Source organism: Rana temporaria, chromosome 5 (assembly GCF_905171775.1).
Source record: "Rana temporaria chromosome 5, aRanTem1.1, whole genome shotgun sequence".
Classification (NCBI taxonomy): Eukaryota; Metazoa; Chordata; class Amphibia; order Anura; family Ranidae; genus Rana; species Rana temporaria.
In genome coordinates this window covers 401,213,873-401,230,861 of record NC_053493.1, presented here as the reverse complement: position 1 = coordinate 401,230,861, position 16,989 = coordinate 401,213,873, and the positions used below count along the sequence as shown (strand labels likewise).

The window sequence follows — 16,989 nt, the reverse complement described above, 5'->3', positions numbered from 1 at the left end:
CTGGCATGTAATGGTGGCACAGTCTGGCATGTAATGGTGGCACAGTGAGGCATGTAATGGCACAGTGAGGCGAGACATGATTAGTAGGAAGGGTGTCGTCTTATATATATATATACATAAGTATATCCCAAAACCAACATTTTAGCTGGAAAATTAGGGGGTCGTGTCTTATATGCCCAGTCGTCTTATACGCTGGCAAATACGGTATATTACCTGGAGCTCTCCTTTCACTTTATTTTTTACCAACAGGGTTGCTTTAAATAGAAATAAACTTATTTTAAAGTATTGCATCTGAAATAACAATTATTGCACTGGAAAGTAAAAGGTCAACAGTAAAATAATAGTCGAGTCAAAAAGAAGCTACTAAAATAACAGGTTTTGAATCAGTTTATTGTATAAAAGAAAGGCGCAAGTCATTATGTCAGAATGAAATGAACATTCAGGACCGGACAGACAAGAGAGGGTTTTATTACAATCCTCATAACTGGCGTGTTTGGACCAGGGAGCCTGGCATGAAGAGCGGACAGGAGAGCATCACTCCTCCCGGCTGCCAGCTAGTTGTATGACTCTTTGTCTTTCCTTGGACCGGCTTGGGTGACTGCAGATGGTGATACACTTTTAGAACTTTTTGTGGGGGACCCAGAGGAAAACTTGACACCTAAAGGGATAAAATAAAAGTTATACACAATACGGCAAATCATATTCTACAGTCAGGGGGAGTGGTTCTATTGGATCAGCTGCAGGTTGACCCTTTTACATGGAGACCTTTGACCTCCCACATTTTTCACTCTTTGGTGTCCACCTTGGGGAACACCCACTCCCCTTGATCCCCTCTCCCCATCTTCCTTACTCCCTCCCCCATTTTTTTTCTCTTGCCTTCCCCCATCCACCACATTAACCCCCCTCATACTCTTATAATCTACACACATGCCCCCCCATCCTTCTCTCCCCCATTACAAGACCATTACCAGGCACTAGTGCCCCCCCCCCCCCGTTTAACCTATCCCATCCCACAATCCCAAGTCATTCCCCCCTCCCTCGACCAGAATCTCCACACTAATTGAACAACAGGTACATAAATTAGAGCATGTGTACCATACAACTTTGTGTTCAGTGTAATGGAGTGGATTCAGATACACACGTTATTACTACACAACCAGATCAAGATCCTTTTCCCTAAGCTAAAACATATGGGCTACGCGCCAATATGGTTTCTATATGGGGTATACCCTTGTTTTTTGTAAGAGATTATAATTATATATGGGCAATCCTCAGGCGGTGGGCCTGGCAGGGGACTGAGGGCCAGATTCACAGTGGAGATACGACGGCGTATCTGCTGATACACCGTTGTATCTCTGTTTCTATCTATGCGACTGATTCATAGAATTAGTTACACATAGATAGCCAGAAGACTTGACAGGTGTAATTGTTTTACACTGTCGGATCTTAGGATGCAATACCGCGGCCGCCGCTGGGGAGAGTTTGCATCGTAAACCAGCGTCGGGTATGCAAATTAGGAGTTACGGCGATTCCCAACGGATTTTTGCGTTCGCTACGTCGCCGCTAGTCTAGTTTCCCGTCGCAAAGTTAGTCGTCGTTTTAGGTGCCCTAACTTTAGTCAGCAAGCGTATTGCTGTCTAAAGTATGGCCGTCGTTCCCGCGTCGAAATTTAAAAAATAACGTTGTTTGCGTAAGCCGTCCGGGAATACGGAATTACGCTACACGTGTCGTCGTTCGAAAAAATGACGTCACTTAGCACAAAGCACGGCGGGAGTTCGGAAACGGAGCATGAGTGGTAGGTCCGGCGCGGGAGCGCGCCTAATTTAAATGGCACAAGCCCATTTAAATTGGCCCGCCTTGCGCCGGAGGCCGCCGGCGTGAATCAGGCACTTGCGATGAAAAATTGCGGCGGTGTAACGTATCTACGATACGTTACGCCGCCCCTGCCCTACGTGAATCTGGCCCTAATTGAGCCCTTAAGTATGAATAAATCATTCTGGCAGGGGAGTCGGATGGAAGATGGAGATGGAGTGTTGAAGGGACTGTCAGGCCTTGTACAGACGAGCAGACATGTCCGATGAAAACGGTCCGCGGACCGTTTCCATCGGACATGTCTGCTGGGAGGTTTTGGTCTGATGTGTGTACACACCATCAGACCAAAATCCCCGCGGACAGAGAACGCAGTGACGTAGACGACACCGACGTTCTCTGACGCGGAAGGTCAATGCTTCCACGCATGCGTCGAATCAATTTGACGCATGCGCGGGATTTCGGGCCACTGGTTATACGTCTTAACCAGCGGACATGTCCGATGAGTCGTTCTGACCATCGGACATGTCCGACGGACATGGTTCCAGCGGACAAGTTTCTTAGCATTCTAAGAAACTTTTGTCCGCTGGAAACCTGTCCGCTCGGACAGTTTCAGCAGACATGTTCGGTCGTGTGTACGAGGCCTCAGTGGCCCTTGAGGTAAACCACCTAGTCTGGGGGGGGGGGGGGGTGCTCTGCCTTAGGCCAGGAGCTGGCCTGGGAGGATCCTGACAACAGGAGAAGCTTGAAAGGGGGTCTTCAAGGAGGAGAGTGTATGTACATCAGTACGGTGCAGGGACAATCCTCAGAGTGGCTCAATATCATTGAGCCCCTCTGTGGAGATCTCAAACGGGGCCGTTCATGCAAGACAGCCCAAGAATTTACAGGAACTGGAGGCTTTTTGCCAAGAGGAATGGGCAGCTTTACCATCTGAGAAGATAAAGAGCCTCATCCATAAATACCACAAAAGACTTCAAGCTGTCATTGATGTTAAAGGGGACAATACACGGTATTAAGAACTGGGGTATGTAAACTTTTGATCAGGGTCATTTGGGTAGTTTCTGTTGCCATTATGATTTAAAAAGAGTAAAGACAGTTGATTGATAATAAATGACTTCAGCCAAACACTAATTATAAGTGAAAGAAACGTTTTTGTGTTATCATTCATATTCTCAGACAAATGGGCAAGAAATTATTAATTCTGCCAGGGTAAACTTGCTGTACATATACAGTGAGTCTGTGTGCATCTGGACGCCATTTTGTTGTAGTCTATTTGGAGCCTGACAAGCTGTTTTCATCGCTCCTTCAGCATTATTTCATGCTGATCTGACTAGTTTTGGGGACATCTGAGTGGTATTATTTATTTGAGTGCAAGGGAGCCACAAGTACAACGTACAGCCAGCTGTCAACAGCCTGTCCAAGATAAAGGACAGCCTGAAATATGTGGCAGCTTGACCTGTGCCTTCCTTGCACCCATAAAATGCCAGCGTTTTATGTTGTAGGAGTCAAACCGCCCGTGTGCATGAGCCCTAAAACACTTAAAGCTCTATGGGCCAGATTCTCAGAAGAGTTACGACGGTGTATCTCAGGAAACACCGTCGTATCTCTGTTTCTGAGCCCGGGTATCTATGCGAGTGATTCCTAGAATCATTTTCGCATACATACGGCCAAGATCCGACAGGTGTAAGTCACTTACACCGTCGGATCTTAGATGTAATGCAACGCCGGCCGCTAGGTGGCGTTTACGTTCAGTTCTCATTTGACTATGCAAATGAGCCTGATACGCCGATTCCTGAACGAATTTGCATTGCGTACTCGTCGCTTACGTCGTTTCCGTAAGCGTAAGGTTACCCCTGCTATATGAGGGGTAACCTTACGCCAGTCCGCCGTATGCCATGTTAAGTATGGCATCGGGTCCGTCGTTTTCCTAAGTCGTTCTTGAATACGACTTTACGTCAATGACGCTCACGTTGGCGTCATTGACGTTTTCCGTCGTGAGCTGGAGCATGCGCACTGGGCTATTTTTCAGCCCGGCGCATGCGCAGTTCAAACGGCGCGGGGGCGCGCTTAATTTGAATAAAAGCCGCCCCCTTTGAATTACGCGGCCATACGCTGGGCCATTTACACTACGCCGCCGCAAATTACGGAGCAAGTGTTTGGGGAATACGGCACTTGCTTCAGTAAGTTGCGGTGGCGTAGTGTAAATGGCTTACACTACGCCAACGCAGATTCTTAGAGAATATGGCCCTCTGTCTCTATGAACTTTGCTCATCTTCTAAAAAGTAATGTTTTGGGGTCAGATGCATACTGAGCGGCAAAGGGAAACCCCTTAGAGGCGCAGAGACTTTGATGGCGTTCGCTGGTTCATAGATAGCGGGGCAGGAGCACAGATATCACAAAGGGCAGATGAAGTAGATTAATGTAGAAATTCCCCCTTCTGTTCTTTCTTTATCTGTCTCCCCTCTGGGGTCTGCCTTACCTAGATTTTTGTTTTCAATTTTCGTCATCTTTGTAGCCTAATTTCACTTCCCTGACATCTGTGTTGGTGACATTTCTATCTTCTGATGAATTTTAAAACACACAGTAAACCAACACAACATCTGCTGCCTCCTTGATCATGGGGTTGTTATACTTACTTGTAGACAGTTTAAGTGCCGGGATGTAATCGTTCCAGAATGAACATTCGTTGTGTTTCAGGTCCCGACCATTCGGCAGCCTCTTAGTAAACTCTTTGAATTTTCCGCCGGCACTCTGTGTCCGATATTCGGGCCATGGTGGCAACACAACTTTCCTTTTCTTGGAATAAGTGTATGGAAAGTTGGGGTTTCTGAAAAGTAAAGACATTTTATATGGAATATTGCTTAGAATTTGGAAGCATAAGTCCATCTGATCTTAACTAGCTGACACAATAAACTCAGTTTTATATATTGAGATTCTACTTAAAGGGGTTGTAAAGGAAAACATTTTTTTCCCTAAATAGCTTCCTTTACCTTAGTGCAGTCCTCCTTCACTTACCTCATCCTTCCATTTTGCTTTTTAATGATCTTATTTCTTCTGAGAAATCCTCACTTCCTGTTCTTCTGTCTGTAACTCCACACCGTAATGCGAGGCTTTCTCCCTGGTGTGGAGAAAGCCTCTTGAGGGGGAGGGGGCAAGCAGGAGTGTCAGGATGCCCACTAACACACAGCTCCTTTCTCTATCTGCAAAGTAGAGAGTGTCCTGACTTGCCTGCTCGCCTCCCTCCCCCTCAAGAGGCTTTCTCCACACGCGATCGCTCGGTACAGAGCGGGGAACGGGAGCTGTGTGTGTAAACACACAGCTCCCGGTCCTGTCAGCGGGGGAAACGCTGATCTTCTGTTCATACAATGTATGAACAGAGGATCAGTGTTTCCCCTAGTGAGGCCACCCCCCCCCCACAGTAAGAACACACAAGGGACATACTTAACCCCTTCCCCACCCCCTAGTGTTAACCCCTTCACTGCCAGTGGCATTTTTATAGTAATCCAATGCATTTTTATAGCACTGATCGCTATAAAAATGCCAATGGTCCCAAAAATGTGTCAAAAGTGTCCGAAGTGTCCGCCATAATGTCGCAATACCGAAAAAAAATCGCTGATCGCCGCCATTACTAGTAAAAAAATATATTAATAAAAATGACATAAAAATACCCCCTATTTTGTAAACGCTATAACTTTTGCGCAAACCAATCAATAAACGCTTATTGCGATTTTTTTTTACGAAAAATATGTAGAAGAATACGTATCGGCCTAACCTGAGGAAAAAAAATGTTTTTTTATATATTTTTGGGGGATATTTATTACAGCAAAAAGTAAAAAATATTATTTTTTTTCAAAATTGTCGCTCTATTTTTGTTTATAGCGCAAAAAATAAAAAAAGCAGAGGTGATCGAATACCACCAAAAGAAAGCTCTATTTGTGGGAAAAAAAGGACGCCAATTTTGTTTGGGAGCCACGTCGCACGACCGCGCAATTGTCTGTTAAAGCGACGCAGTCCCGAATCGCAAAAAGTACTCTGGTCTTTGGGCAGCAATATGGTCCGGGGGTTAAGTAGTTAAAGTCCAAGTCCGGGCAGAGAGGAAAAAAAAAATACCCTTGCAGTGGGGTCCACTGCTTGTTACATTTAGGGGTACAAGGATAAGGTGTCATATTTACATAGTTATGTAGCACTACCCACGAAGGAGCTGCTGGTTTAGATTTGGGCCTGCCGTTACCTTACTGTTCACCATGTTTGTCCTAGGGGTCCTTCTTGAAGAGTTACAAAAGTCCACACCAACACTTGGTTTCCTTTTCTGCAAACTTTTTTTATTAAACAAGTTCCTTTAGAGGGATGGAGAGTTAGGGAAGATTAAGGCACCTTGCTTTGCGGATTACCGGTATAATCTTGGATCCAGAGGGCAACTGTCCCACACTGGATTCGGCGACCACCGGATAGGCCTCTCTCATTGGCCTAGCAGCCGGTGCGAAGCTCGCTCAACAGTCTCTGCCACAGACTTGATGAATACTGTTGAGTTGTTACACGGTCCTCTGCCACAGGATCATGCAACCACACAAACACCTTGCAAAGTTCCAAAAAAAGATTACACAGCTCACGGTGCTAGGATCTTTCAGCCGAGCCGGCAGCACTGTGAGGTAGATTGGCCAGGATGCATCCTCAAAAATGAATCCTCAATTATTCCGCTCCTTCCTGCAGAGAAGACAGCTCAGGACCATCCCTGGACCAGTAGGCCCCCCAGAAACTTCTGGGCCTACTGGCGGTGCCTCGGGCCAGCAGGCCCAGAGACCAAAAGGTTGCTAATAGATCCCTGAGGCCAAGAGGACCACCAGGTCAGGATCGAAAGACCCCGCCAGAACGGAGTCTGCCCCTTAAGTACCCCTCCCCAGAATGTACAGCGGCGCGAGGACCAAGACACTGAGCTGTTTCTAGGCAAGAGGCACCCAATACACCCAGCCCATTGCAATTCCAACCTTGAACCCAGGTGAGAGCGACACCAACAGTCAGGCGGAAGATGCGCAACACAGCCAAGCTGGAACAGAGACCCATAATTTTGCATGAAAATCTGAGCTAAACTACAGCTCAGATAACTAAATTTACAAAATAGCACCTACCCAACAGGAGCAGGGCGCTACAGTTACATAGTAGGTGAGGTTGAAAAAAGACACAAGTCCATTGAGTCCAACCTATGTGTGTGATTATATGTCAGTATTACTTTGTATATCCCTGTATGTTGTGGTCGTTCAGGTGCCTATCTAATAGTTTCTTCAAACCATTGATGCTCCCCGCTGAGACCACCGTCTGTGGAAGGGAATTCCACATCCTTGCCGCTCTTACAGTAAAGAACCCTCTACGTAGTTTAAGGTTAAACCTCTTTTCTTCTAATTTTAATGAGTGGCCACGTGTCTTGTTAAACTCTCTCCCACAAAAAAGTTTTATCCCTATTGTGGGGTCACCAGTACAGTATTTGTAAGTTGAAATCATATCCCCTCTCAAGTGTCTCTTCTCCAGAGAGAATAAGTTCAGTGCTCGCAACCTTTCTTCATAACTAATATCCTCCAGACCCTTTATTAGTTTTGTTGCCCTTCTCTGTACTCTCTCCATTTCCAGTACATCCTTCCTGAGGACTGGTGCCCAGAACTGGGTAGCATACTGTAGGTGCGGCAGGACCAGAGTCTTGTAGAGAGGAAGAATTATCAATATTTATTCCTTGCTCCTGTAGGCTCCATTCACATGAAAAATCTCCTCTCTGAGGTGTTCCTGGCCACGGTTGCATGCCTGCCTCCTCCACATACAATGCAGGATAATAGCCCTGCATTATAAGTGATGAGGGACCACCCACAGTCTGAAGCCGGGTAGAGATGAAGACAGCACCAGAATGGCAATAAGGAATGTAATACAGCCTTGTCAGCTCACCCTAGTCCAAAAAAGCATATAACCCTTGCAGTGCAAAAGGGGCCCCCACTGCAATTTTTTCCCTCCATCCTGGAGTTGGCTTTAAGGCCTCGTACACACGGACGGACTGTCCGCTGAAAAAGGTCCACCGGACCATTTTCAGCGGACAGTCCGCTGCCGGATTTCTTTCTGATGGTTGTACACACCATCAAACAAAAATCCGCGCGGACACGATACGCGGTGACGTGGCCGCGCCGTCGCCACGACGATTACGCTGCGACGTGCGTGGCCCTGGAAGGTCAATGCTTCCACGCATGCGTCGAATCACTTCGACGCATGCGAGGGCTTTCGGCCGAGCGGACATGTCCGGTGAGTCGTACAGACGACCGAACATGTCCGCCGGACAGGCTTCCAGCGGACATGTTTCTTAGCATGCTAAGAAATTTTTGTCCGCTGGAAAACGGTCGGCTGGACAAATGTCCGCTGGAAACCTGTCCGATCGGCCATACACACGACCGAACATGTCCGCTGAAACTGGTCCGCGGACCAGTTTCAGCGGACATGTTCGGTCGTGTGTACGGGCCTCAGCAGGAGCGGTTTCTTGTCTACATTTAGTTTTTGCAGCTAGACTATAGCCAGCCAGAGCTTTGCTAATGTTATCTATGCTCATTAGGTTTCTCCTAAGACCTATGACCTCTGCCTGCTACTGGGAAATGTTCTACGGTACAGTAGATAGACTGAGAAGGTACAATGCAATGGGATATAAATATTTATTTTTGAAAGAGATAATTTAGCAGGGCCCTATTAAAAGAATTTAAGGAAGGTTTGAATAATTCAAGGGTCAGAAAAAGTAATGCAGAGTTCAGGGGTCAGTAGTACCCTGTTTCTCCGAAAATAAGCCCTACCCCGAAAATAAGACCCAGCGTGAGTTTCTGGGATGGCTGCAATATAAGCCCTACCCCAAAAATAAGCCCTAGTTAAAGTCCTTGTAAAAACATGTAATCCGGCCTGTAAAAAGATTATATAATGTGTGTCTCCTTGTGTAACTTTATTTTGGAAAATACCTTATTTACAGCACTGCCGGGCGCTCACGTGACCCTCCTGGAGCTCTTCTCCTCTCCTCCCGGCTGATGTCAGCTGTTTTTTTTCAATAAAACGTTATTAAGCCCCTTCCCACTGCAGTACTCAGAGTGGGGCTGACGTCATTGGGGATCTTGGCCCCTCCCTCTGCAGTATTTGGAGTACGGAAGAAGAGCTATAGCGGGTCACGTGAGCGGCAAGCGGCACTGTAAATAAGGTATTTTCCACAATGCTGCTACACAAGGAGACACACTGCACATGATATAATCTTTTTACAGAACGGATTACATAATTTCATAAGGTCTTTAAACAAAGGTTTATTTTTGGGATTACAGAATTTCACAATGCTGACTCCATAGCTGACAGGGGGAGAAACTTTTTTGTACATACCATAAATAAATAAGACATCCCCTGAAAATAAGCCCTAGTGTGTTTTTTTGTAGCCAGAATTAATATAAGACCCAGTCTTATTTTCGGGGAAAGACGGTATGTAATGTGGAGTTCAGGCACCAGAAATAAGTAATAGAGAGTTCAGAGGTCAGTACTATGTATCAAAGAGTTGAGGAGTCAGTAGTATATAATGCAGTGTTCAGGGGGTCAATAGTATGTAATGCAGAGTTCAAGGGTTACTAGAATGCAATGCAGAGTTCAGGGGTCACTGTTATGTAATGCAGAGTTCAGGGGTCGCTGGTATGTAATGGAGGGCGCAGGGGTCAGTAGTAAACAACGCAGAGTTCAGGAATAAGTAGTGTGTATTGCAGTGTTCAGTAGACATGTGCACAGAATTTTTTTTCGTTTTTTTTTGTTCTGTTTCGTATCGTTCCGTAGGTTCGTTCCCGTTCGTTTTTGGTAAGACGCCCGTTTTCCTGTTTGTTCCCGTTCGTTTTTCGTACGACGCGATTTTTTCGTATTCCGATCGTTTCGTATTTTGGTTACCGTTTTATTTTCGTACATGCGGGATGGTTCGTTATTCTGTTTAATTCATGTTCGTTACTTGTTAGACAATAATTTTTGTGAATTATCATCATTTTGTACTTTCGTAAATATATCGCGGGATTCGCGGCACTTTCAACACGCGGCTCATCCATATTAACTATTGTTAAGCCCCATACACTTGGTCAGACTTTTTTAACAACAATCATAAAAACGATCGTTTTACCGAACGTTCGTTCGTTTTTAAACTCCATCAGAAAACCATTTTTGAGTTCCAGGTTCAAAAGTCTGGCCAACTGATCTCCCTTCAGACGAAAATCCACAGAAAATTTTATTTGGCTTTACTGTACTACTCAGCACAAAAGAGAAGCTGCTTCACTAACTAACTACACTCACTGTCCATTCAAAAAAACGAAAATGACATCTTATAACAAAAGATTTGCAATCTGTATTTTGAAACCAAATTATGAACAGAAAAAAGGAATTCAGAATACAGAATACAAATCTTTTGTTATAGATGTCATATGAACATACAAACAGAAAAAGGATTCAAACAAAATACAGAATGAAAATCTTTTGTTAGATGTCATATGAACATACGACTGAAAATCAAAATACGAACAGAAAAAGGATTCAAACAAAATAAAGAATGCAAGTCTTTTGTTATAGATGTCATATTCGTTCTTTTGCCGTTTTCGTTTTGTCGTATTTTCGTCGGATCGTTCGTTTGTATTTGCGGTTGTTCGTTATGCGACTCATTCGTAATCCCGTCGTTTTCGTATTTTGGTGCTTAAATTTTTTCGTATGTACACATTATTCTGCGGGTACGAAAATGAACATTTTCGTACGAAAATAATATTCGTACGAACGGGAATGCACATATCTAGTGTTCAGGTTCAGTAGTATATAATGCAGAGTTCAGGGGTCAGTAATAAGTAATCGAGAGTGCAGGGGGTCAGTAATAAGTAACGCAGAGTTCAGAAGTCAGTAGTATATAATGCAGAGTCCAGGGGTCATTAGTATATAATGCAGAGTTCAGTGGTCAGTAGTATGTAATGCAGAGTTCAGTGGTCAGTAGTATGTAATGCAGAGTTCAGTGGTCAGTAGTATGTAATGCAGAGTTAAGGAGTCAGTACTAGTAGTATATAATCCAGTGTTCAGGGGTCACTAGTATGTAATGCAGAGTTCAGGGGTCGCTGGTATGTAATGGAGGGTGCAGGGGTCGGTAGTAAGCAACGCAGAGTTCAGGAGTCAGTAGTATGTATTGCTGTGTTCAGGTTCAGTAGTATATAATGCTGAGTTCAGGGGTCAGTAATAAGTGATGGAGAGTGTAGGGGTCAGTAATAAGTAACGCAGAGTTCATAAGTCAGTAGTATATAATGTAGAGTCCAGGGGTCAGCAGTATGTAATGCAGAGTTGAGGAGTCAGTACTATTAGTATATAATGCAGTGTTTAGGGGTCACTAGTATGTAATGCAGAGTTCAGGGGTCGCTGGTATGTAATGGAGGGTGCAGGGGTCAGTAGTAAGCGACGCAGTGTTCAGGTTCAGTAGTATATAATGCAGAGTTCAGGAGTCAGTAATAAGTAATCGAGAGTGCAGGGATCAATAATAAGTAACGCAGAGTTCAGAAGTCAGCAGTATATAATGCAAAGTCCAGGGGTCAGTAGTATATAATGCAAAGTCCAGGGGTCAGTAGTATATAATGCAAAGTCCAGGGGTCAGTAGTATATAATGCATAGTTCAGGGGTCAGTAGTATATAATGCAAAGTCCAGGGGTCAGTAGTATATAATGCAAAGTCCAGGGGTCAGTAGTATATAATGCAAAGTCCAGGGGTCAGTAGTATATAATGCAAAGTCGAGGGGTCAGTAGTATATAATGCATAGTTCAGGGGTCAGTAGTATGTAATGTAGAGTTCAGGGGTCAGTAGTAAGTAATGCAGAGTTCAGGGGTTAATAGTATGTAACGCAGACTTTAGGTGCAATTAGTAACATAATAATATAATAGTTCAGAGGTCAGTAGTATCACAGAGTGCAGAGGTCAATCGTATGTAACACAGAAGTCAATAATATAATGTAGGGTGCAAGGGTCAGGAGTAGGTAACACAGAATGCAGAGGTCAGTAGTGTGTAATGCACAGTGCAGGGGTCAGGAGCAAGTAGCAGGGGAGTAACAATGCATGGATGGAACGGCTGTCTAGCCTCACAACCCTCAGACTACAGTAAAGATGCGGGGTGTCCGCTGTAGACAGAGTGCGGCCGGGGGAAAGTGTCAGCTGGAATGCACATTTTCATACCCCAGGCAGCTGAAGGAATGGAATCTATCACCTTGCAATAGCCACACATGAGGGAGTCAGTTACTGTACAATCTACCAGCCACATGCCTGCAATCAACGGATAGACTGAGATTGACAGGTTGCTGACCCCTGGAGCTGAGAATGATTAAAATTACATTTTTCCCCCCCCATCTGTGTCCCATCCAAGAGATCCCCCTCCACTCCTTGTCCCGTAGACACAACAAGAAGTGAGAGGAAGTTTTTTAAAAGTAAAATCCCCTCCTAGGCAAGAACTGGTGTCATATTGGAAGATTTCCACACTGTTCCTACAATCAAAACTCTGAATTTTCTCTCCTCTTTGGTCCTGGTGACCATGATCACCTAAAAATAAAGACAATGAATCTCTCTAAAGGGGGGGCAGCCCAACCGTGCCCATCCATGCCGCCTATCAGTGTCCATCCGTGTTGCCTATCCATGCCCATCCGTGTCGCCTATCAGTGCCCATCCATGCCGCCTATCAGTGTCCATCCGTGCTGCCTATCGGTGCCCATCCGTGCTGCATATCAGTGCCACCTATCAGTGCCCATCAGTGCCGCATATTAGTGCTCATCATCAGTGCCCATCAATGCCACCTCATCAGTGCCATCTCATTGGTGCCCATCAGTGCCGCCTTATCAGTGCCCGTCAGTGCAGTACCATCAGTGCCCATCAGTGAAGGAGAAAACATACTTATTTACAATGTTTTGTAACTGAAACAAAAAAAAAAGTTATTTTTTTCTTCAAAATTTTCAGTAATTTTTAATTTTTTTTTTTGCAGAAAATAAAAATTGCAAGGTTATCAAATACCACCAAAAAAGCTCTATTTGTGGGAACAAAATGTTAAAAATATAGTTTGGGTACAGTGTAGCATGACCGCGCAATTGTCATTCAAAGTGCAACAGTGCAAGCTGAAAATTGGTCTGGCCAGGAAGGTGTATAAGTGCCCGGTATGGAAGTGGTTAATGATTAATCGTGCAGCTTTACTTGGTAATGGTAGTACCATACTCACCCCGTCTTTACAAAGTTAGCCAGGTACTGCATGATCTGTAGGGAAAGCTTCCTCTCCTCATCAGAAAACTGATTTCTATAAAGCGAGTGAAAAGGAATTCCAAAAGTGTAAATGACATCTTCAGGCAGATCCAGACCGGAACTGAAAAAAAGAATAATAATATACACTTAGCCAACAAAAGATATTGGGGCCAGATTCACGTAGATCTGCGGTGGCATAACGTATCGCATTTACGCTACGCCGCCGCAAGTTTTCCGGGCAAGTGCTTGATTCACAAAGCACTTGCCTGTAAAGTTGCGGCGGCGTAGCGTAAATCCCCCGGCGCAAGCCCGCGTAATTCAAATCAGCCGGGTAGGGGGCGTAGAGCATTTAAATTAGGCGCGTTCCCGCGCCGAACCTAATGCGCATGCGCCGTCCCTAAAATTTCCCGACGTGCATTGCGCTAAATGACGTCGCAAGGACGTCATTGGTTTCGACCTGAACGTAATTGACGTCCAGCCCTATTCACAGACGAGTTACGCAAACGACGTTAAATTTCAAAATTTCGACGCGGGAACGACGGCCATACTTAACATAGGATACGCCACCTAGGGGGCATGTTTATCTTTATGCCGCGTATCTCTTACGGAAACGGCGTATCTTTACTGCGACGGGCAAGCATACGTTCCTGAATCGGCGTAACTACTCATTAGCATATTCTACGCCGACCTCAATGGACGCGCCACCTAGCGGCCAACGTAAATATTGCACCCTAAGATACTACGGCGCAGGCAGTCCTATCTTAGGCATGTTTAAGTGTATCTCAGTTTGAGAATACATTTAGACATACGACGGGCTTAGATTCGGAGTTACGTCGGCGTATCTACTGATACGCCGGCGTAACTCTTTGTGAATCTGGCCCAATGTCTACATTTTAAAGGATGGCTAATAAAGTACAACACTGTTGTCATGGAACATTCAAGCGTATTTTATTACAGGGTTAGACCCTTTGTTGAGTTTTTATTGCGGTTTAGGACCCCGTTGGGGAGATTCACGCCTGGCCTGGTGACCATTATCACAGAGGCAGAAAGTGAGGAGAAATACAAAAATTTTGGGTTGTCATTCGATTCGGATTCAGAATAATTTAATAATCCCAAATGGAAATTATTGAATCCGTATAAGAAGGAAAATCCTCCAATAAAGACACATGTTCCTACGACAACTCTAGGATTTAAGAGCGATGAAAGAATGCAATGCGAGTCCAGGAAAACATTACAGTGGAACCTTGGTTTACGAGTAACGTGGTTAACAAGCGTTTTGAATAACAAGCAACTTTATTTTTTGTCTCGCAAAAACGCGCAGAATTCAAGCTAATGGGGTGTGCAGTACCACATTTGGGCGCCGGTGACACTCGGAACGGTTCAGAGCCGTTTAAAAATACTCTGAAATACTCCGTTCTTGAATGTGTCCGAGGGTTTCCGAGATCAGCCGAGCTGTCCTCGAGTAATTTTGAGGCTCTCCGGCGCCCCCCACCTCTGGCCACACACGTTGTTGCATGCCATAGAAGTCAATGCGGAATGAATTATCTTCGTTTCCATTGACTTCTATGTGGAAACTCAATTTGATATGCAAGTGAAGAAAAGTATACCGCTCTATAAAACAATTAATCCCCGTTGCTTCCGTCCCAACAAACCAAGAGGGTGCTGGCTGTGCTCAATTAGCATGGGATGAAAGAAAAATCCTGGATCGCCGCACTCCTCAAAAACGATGTCTTTATTCAAAACATGAAAAAACAACAAAAATTCATATGGAAAAAACAGCCAAAATTCATGCAGTCAAACAAGAAGTGGACTAGGAAAAAAGAGCTGACATGTTTCGCATCATGTGATGCTTACTCGTAGTATATGCAAGTGCTTTAAATTACAAGCATTCTCCTGGAACAGATTATGCTTGTAATCCAAGGTTCCACTGTATTGCACATTAAAATCCAACACATCCCCTACTAGTCCCCGCCCATGAGGACCTATGTGGTAAACTGCGTAAAATTTTGGTCAAACAGCAGGCCTGAGAATATAAAGAAGAAAGAACCGTCATTACTCCCAACCAGCCCAGGTGAATAAATGATAAGGAGCAGCCTCAGCCTACATGTCTCCACCAAACCACACACACTGATGCATTCACCCCATCCACCGGGGCTTAGTCAAAGGGGCCCTATGACTATGCCCTGGTAGGTGGGGTGAAATGCATCAGTGTGTGTGGTTTGGTGGAGACATGTAGGCTGAGGCTGCTCCTTATCATTTATTTACCAGGGCTGGTCGGGAGTAATGACGGTTCTTTCTTCTTTATATTCTCAAGCCTGCTGTTTGACCAAAATTCGACGCAGTTTACCACATAAGTCCTCATGGGCAGGGATTAGTCGGGAGTAGCATCAATCTTTTCTTCTTCAGATTTACTAGCCCTCTGGATTGGTATCAGGACAAACCTGCACCCCATGCTCTGGGACACAGGCATATGCCTTCACCTCTACTCTAAAGCCCTGTACACGCGATCGGTTTGTCCAATGAAAACGGACCGATGGACTGTTTTCATCGGACAAACCGATCGCGTGTGGGCCCCATCGGTTTGTTTTCCATCAGTGAAAAAAAATAGAACATGTTTTACATTTTTCCTATGGATAAAAAAACGATAGAAAAAACGATCGTCTGTGGGGAAGTCCATCGGTCAAAAATCCACGCATGCTCAGAATCAAGTCGACAAATGCTCAGAAGCATTGAACTTCATTTTCTCAGCACGTCGTAGTGCTTTACGTCGCCGCGTTTTGGCACGGTCGGATTTTTGACTGATGGTGTGTTGGCAAGACTGGTGAAAGTCAGCTTCATCGGATATCCGCCGAAAAAATCCATCGGATTAGATTCCATCAGATATCCGATCGTGTGTACAGGGCTTAAGAGGCACATAAAAAGCAATATAATATGTAGCAGGCTTGATGGTTATTTTGGCCCAGCTTACAACATAAACTCTCATCCTTCTCGCATTCTGTAGATTAGTAGTCTCAACCTCCAGACCCTACTGCCAGGCCACGGCCTCCCTCCTTTTGGGCCTCCAGCCACCTGCAGATCCCCTAACCTCCCACAGTGCCTCCCAGCTCCCATAGTGATTCACAGTGACCTTCAACATCCCACAGTGCCCCAAGCCCCCTGAGAGCCTTCAACCCCACACAGTGCTCACCGAATTCCAACAGTGCCCTTCAGCCCTCTAGCCTGCTACAAAGCTTCCTACAGCTCCTCTAGTCTCTGCAGTGCACTCCAGTCCAAAACTGATCTTCTAGGAAAGCCCCTAGTCTCCAGGGTAGACCCAGGGCTGTCTTAATGAGAGGGCACACCTGGGCACTGCCCAGGAGCCCCAGCTGCATGGGGGGCCCCTGCACTTTGCCCAAAACAGCTGGTCCTTGAGCCCACGCTGCCCCGAAATTGGGGGCTCCCCATGATGGCACTGAGAGTGATGGATACACAGGGGAGGCAGTCTGCCTCCTACCTACTTGATGTCTGTTTACTTGCACTGTCATCATTGTAGGGGCCCCAGAGCATTACTTTGCCCAGGGGCCCATGATTCTATTTAGACAGCCCTGGGTAGACCCACAGCCCCCCTCCAGAAACTCTTTCACCCACAGTTACCCCAGCTTCATCTAGAATTTCCTACAGTGACACCAAGTCTGCTGCAGAGACCCCAAGACTCCTTTGAAATTCAGATTCCCTCACAGTGACACCCAACCTCAGTATAAATGTTTTTTTGCTGTAGGGGCATTGAACATGTTGGAAGCCCTGTTCTCAATCTTGATGAGAACCACTGCTGTAGATTACTCAAGAGATCCATGAGGATACTCTGGCTGACAGAAAGCTGAATTTAAAGTCTTATATCTTTAGGGTACATTACTCTATTAATACTGTATATACATTAACC

At 45.2% G+C, this 16,989-nt stretch overlaps 1 protein-coding gene across 1 annotated transcript in view; it reads right to left on the bottom strand.

Moving 5' to 3' along the window:
• Positions 1-369: 369 nt before the first annotated feature.
• TG (thyroglobulin) overlaps positions 370-16,989 on the bottom strand; it is a 426,102-nt gene continuing 409,482 nt past the window's right edge. Inside the window, exons 46-48 of the mRNA XM_040354673.1 lie at positions 13,051-13,191; positions 4,446-4,636; positions 370-658 (exon numbers count right to left, since the gene is read on the bottom strand). Coding sequence (XP_040210607.1) covers positions 555-658; positions 4,446-4,636; positions 13,051-13,191 — 436 coding nt within the window. The 3' untranslated portion in view covers positions 370-554. The remainder of the gene's footprint in view (positions 659-4,445; positions 4,637-13,050; positions 13,192-16,989) is intronic.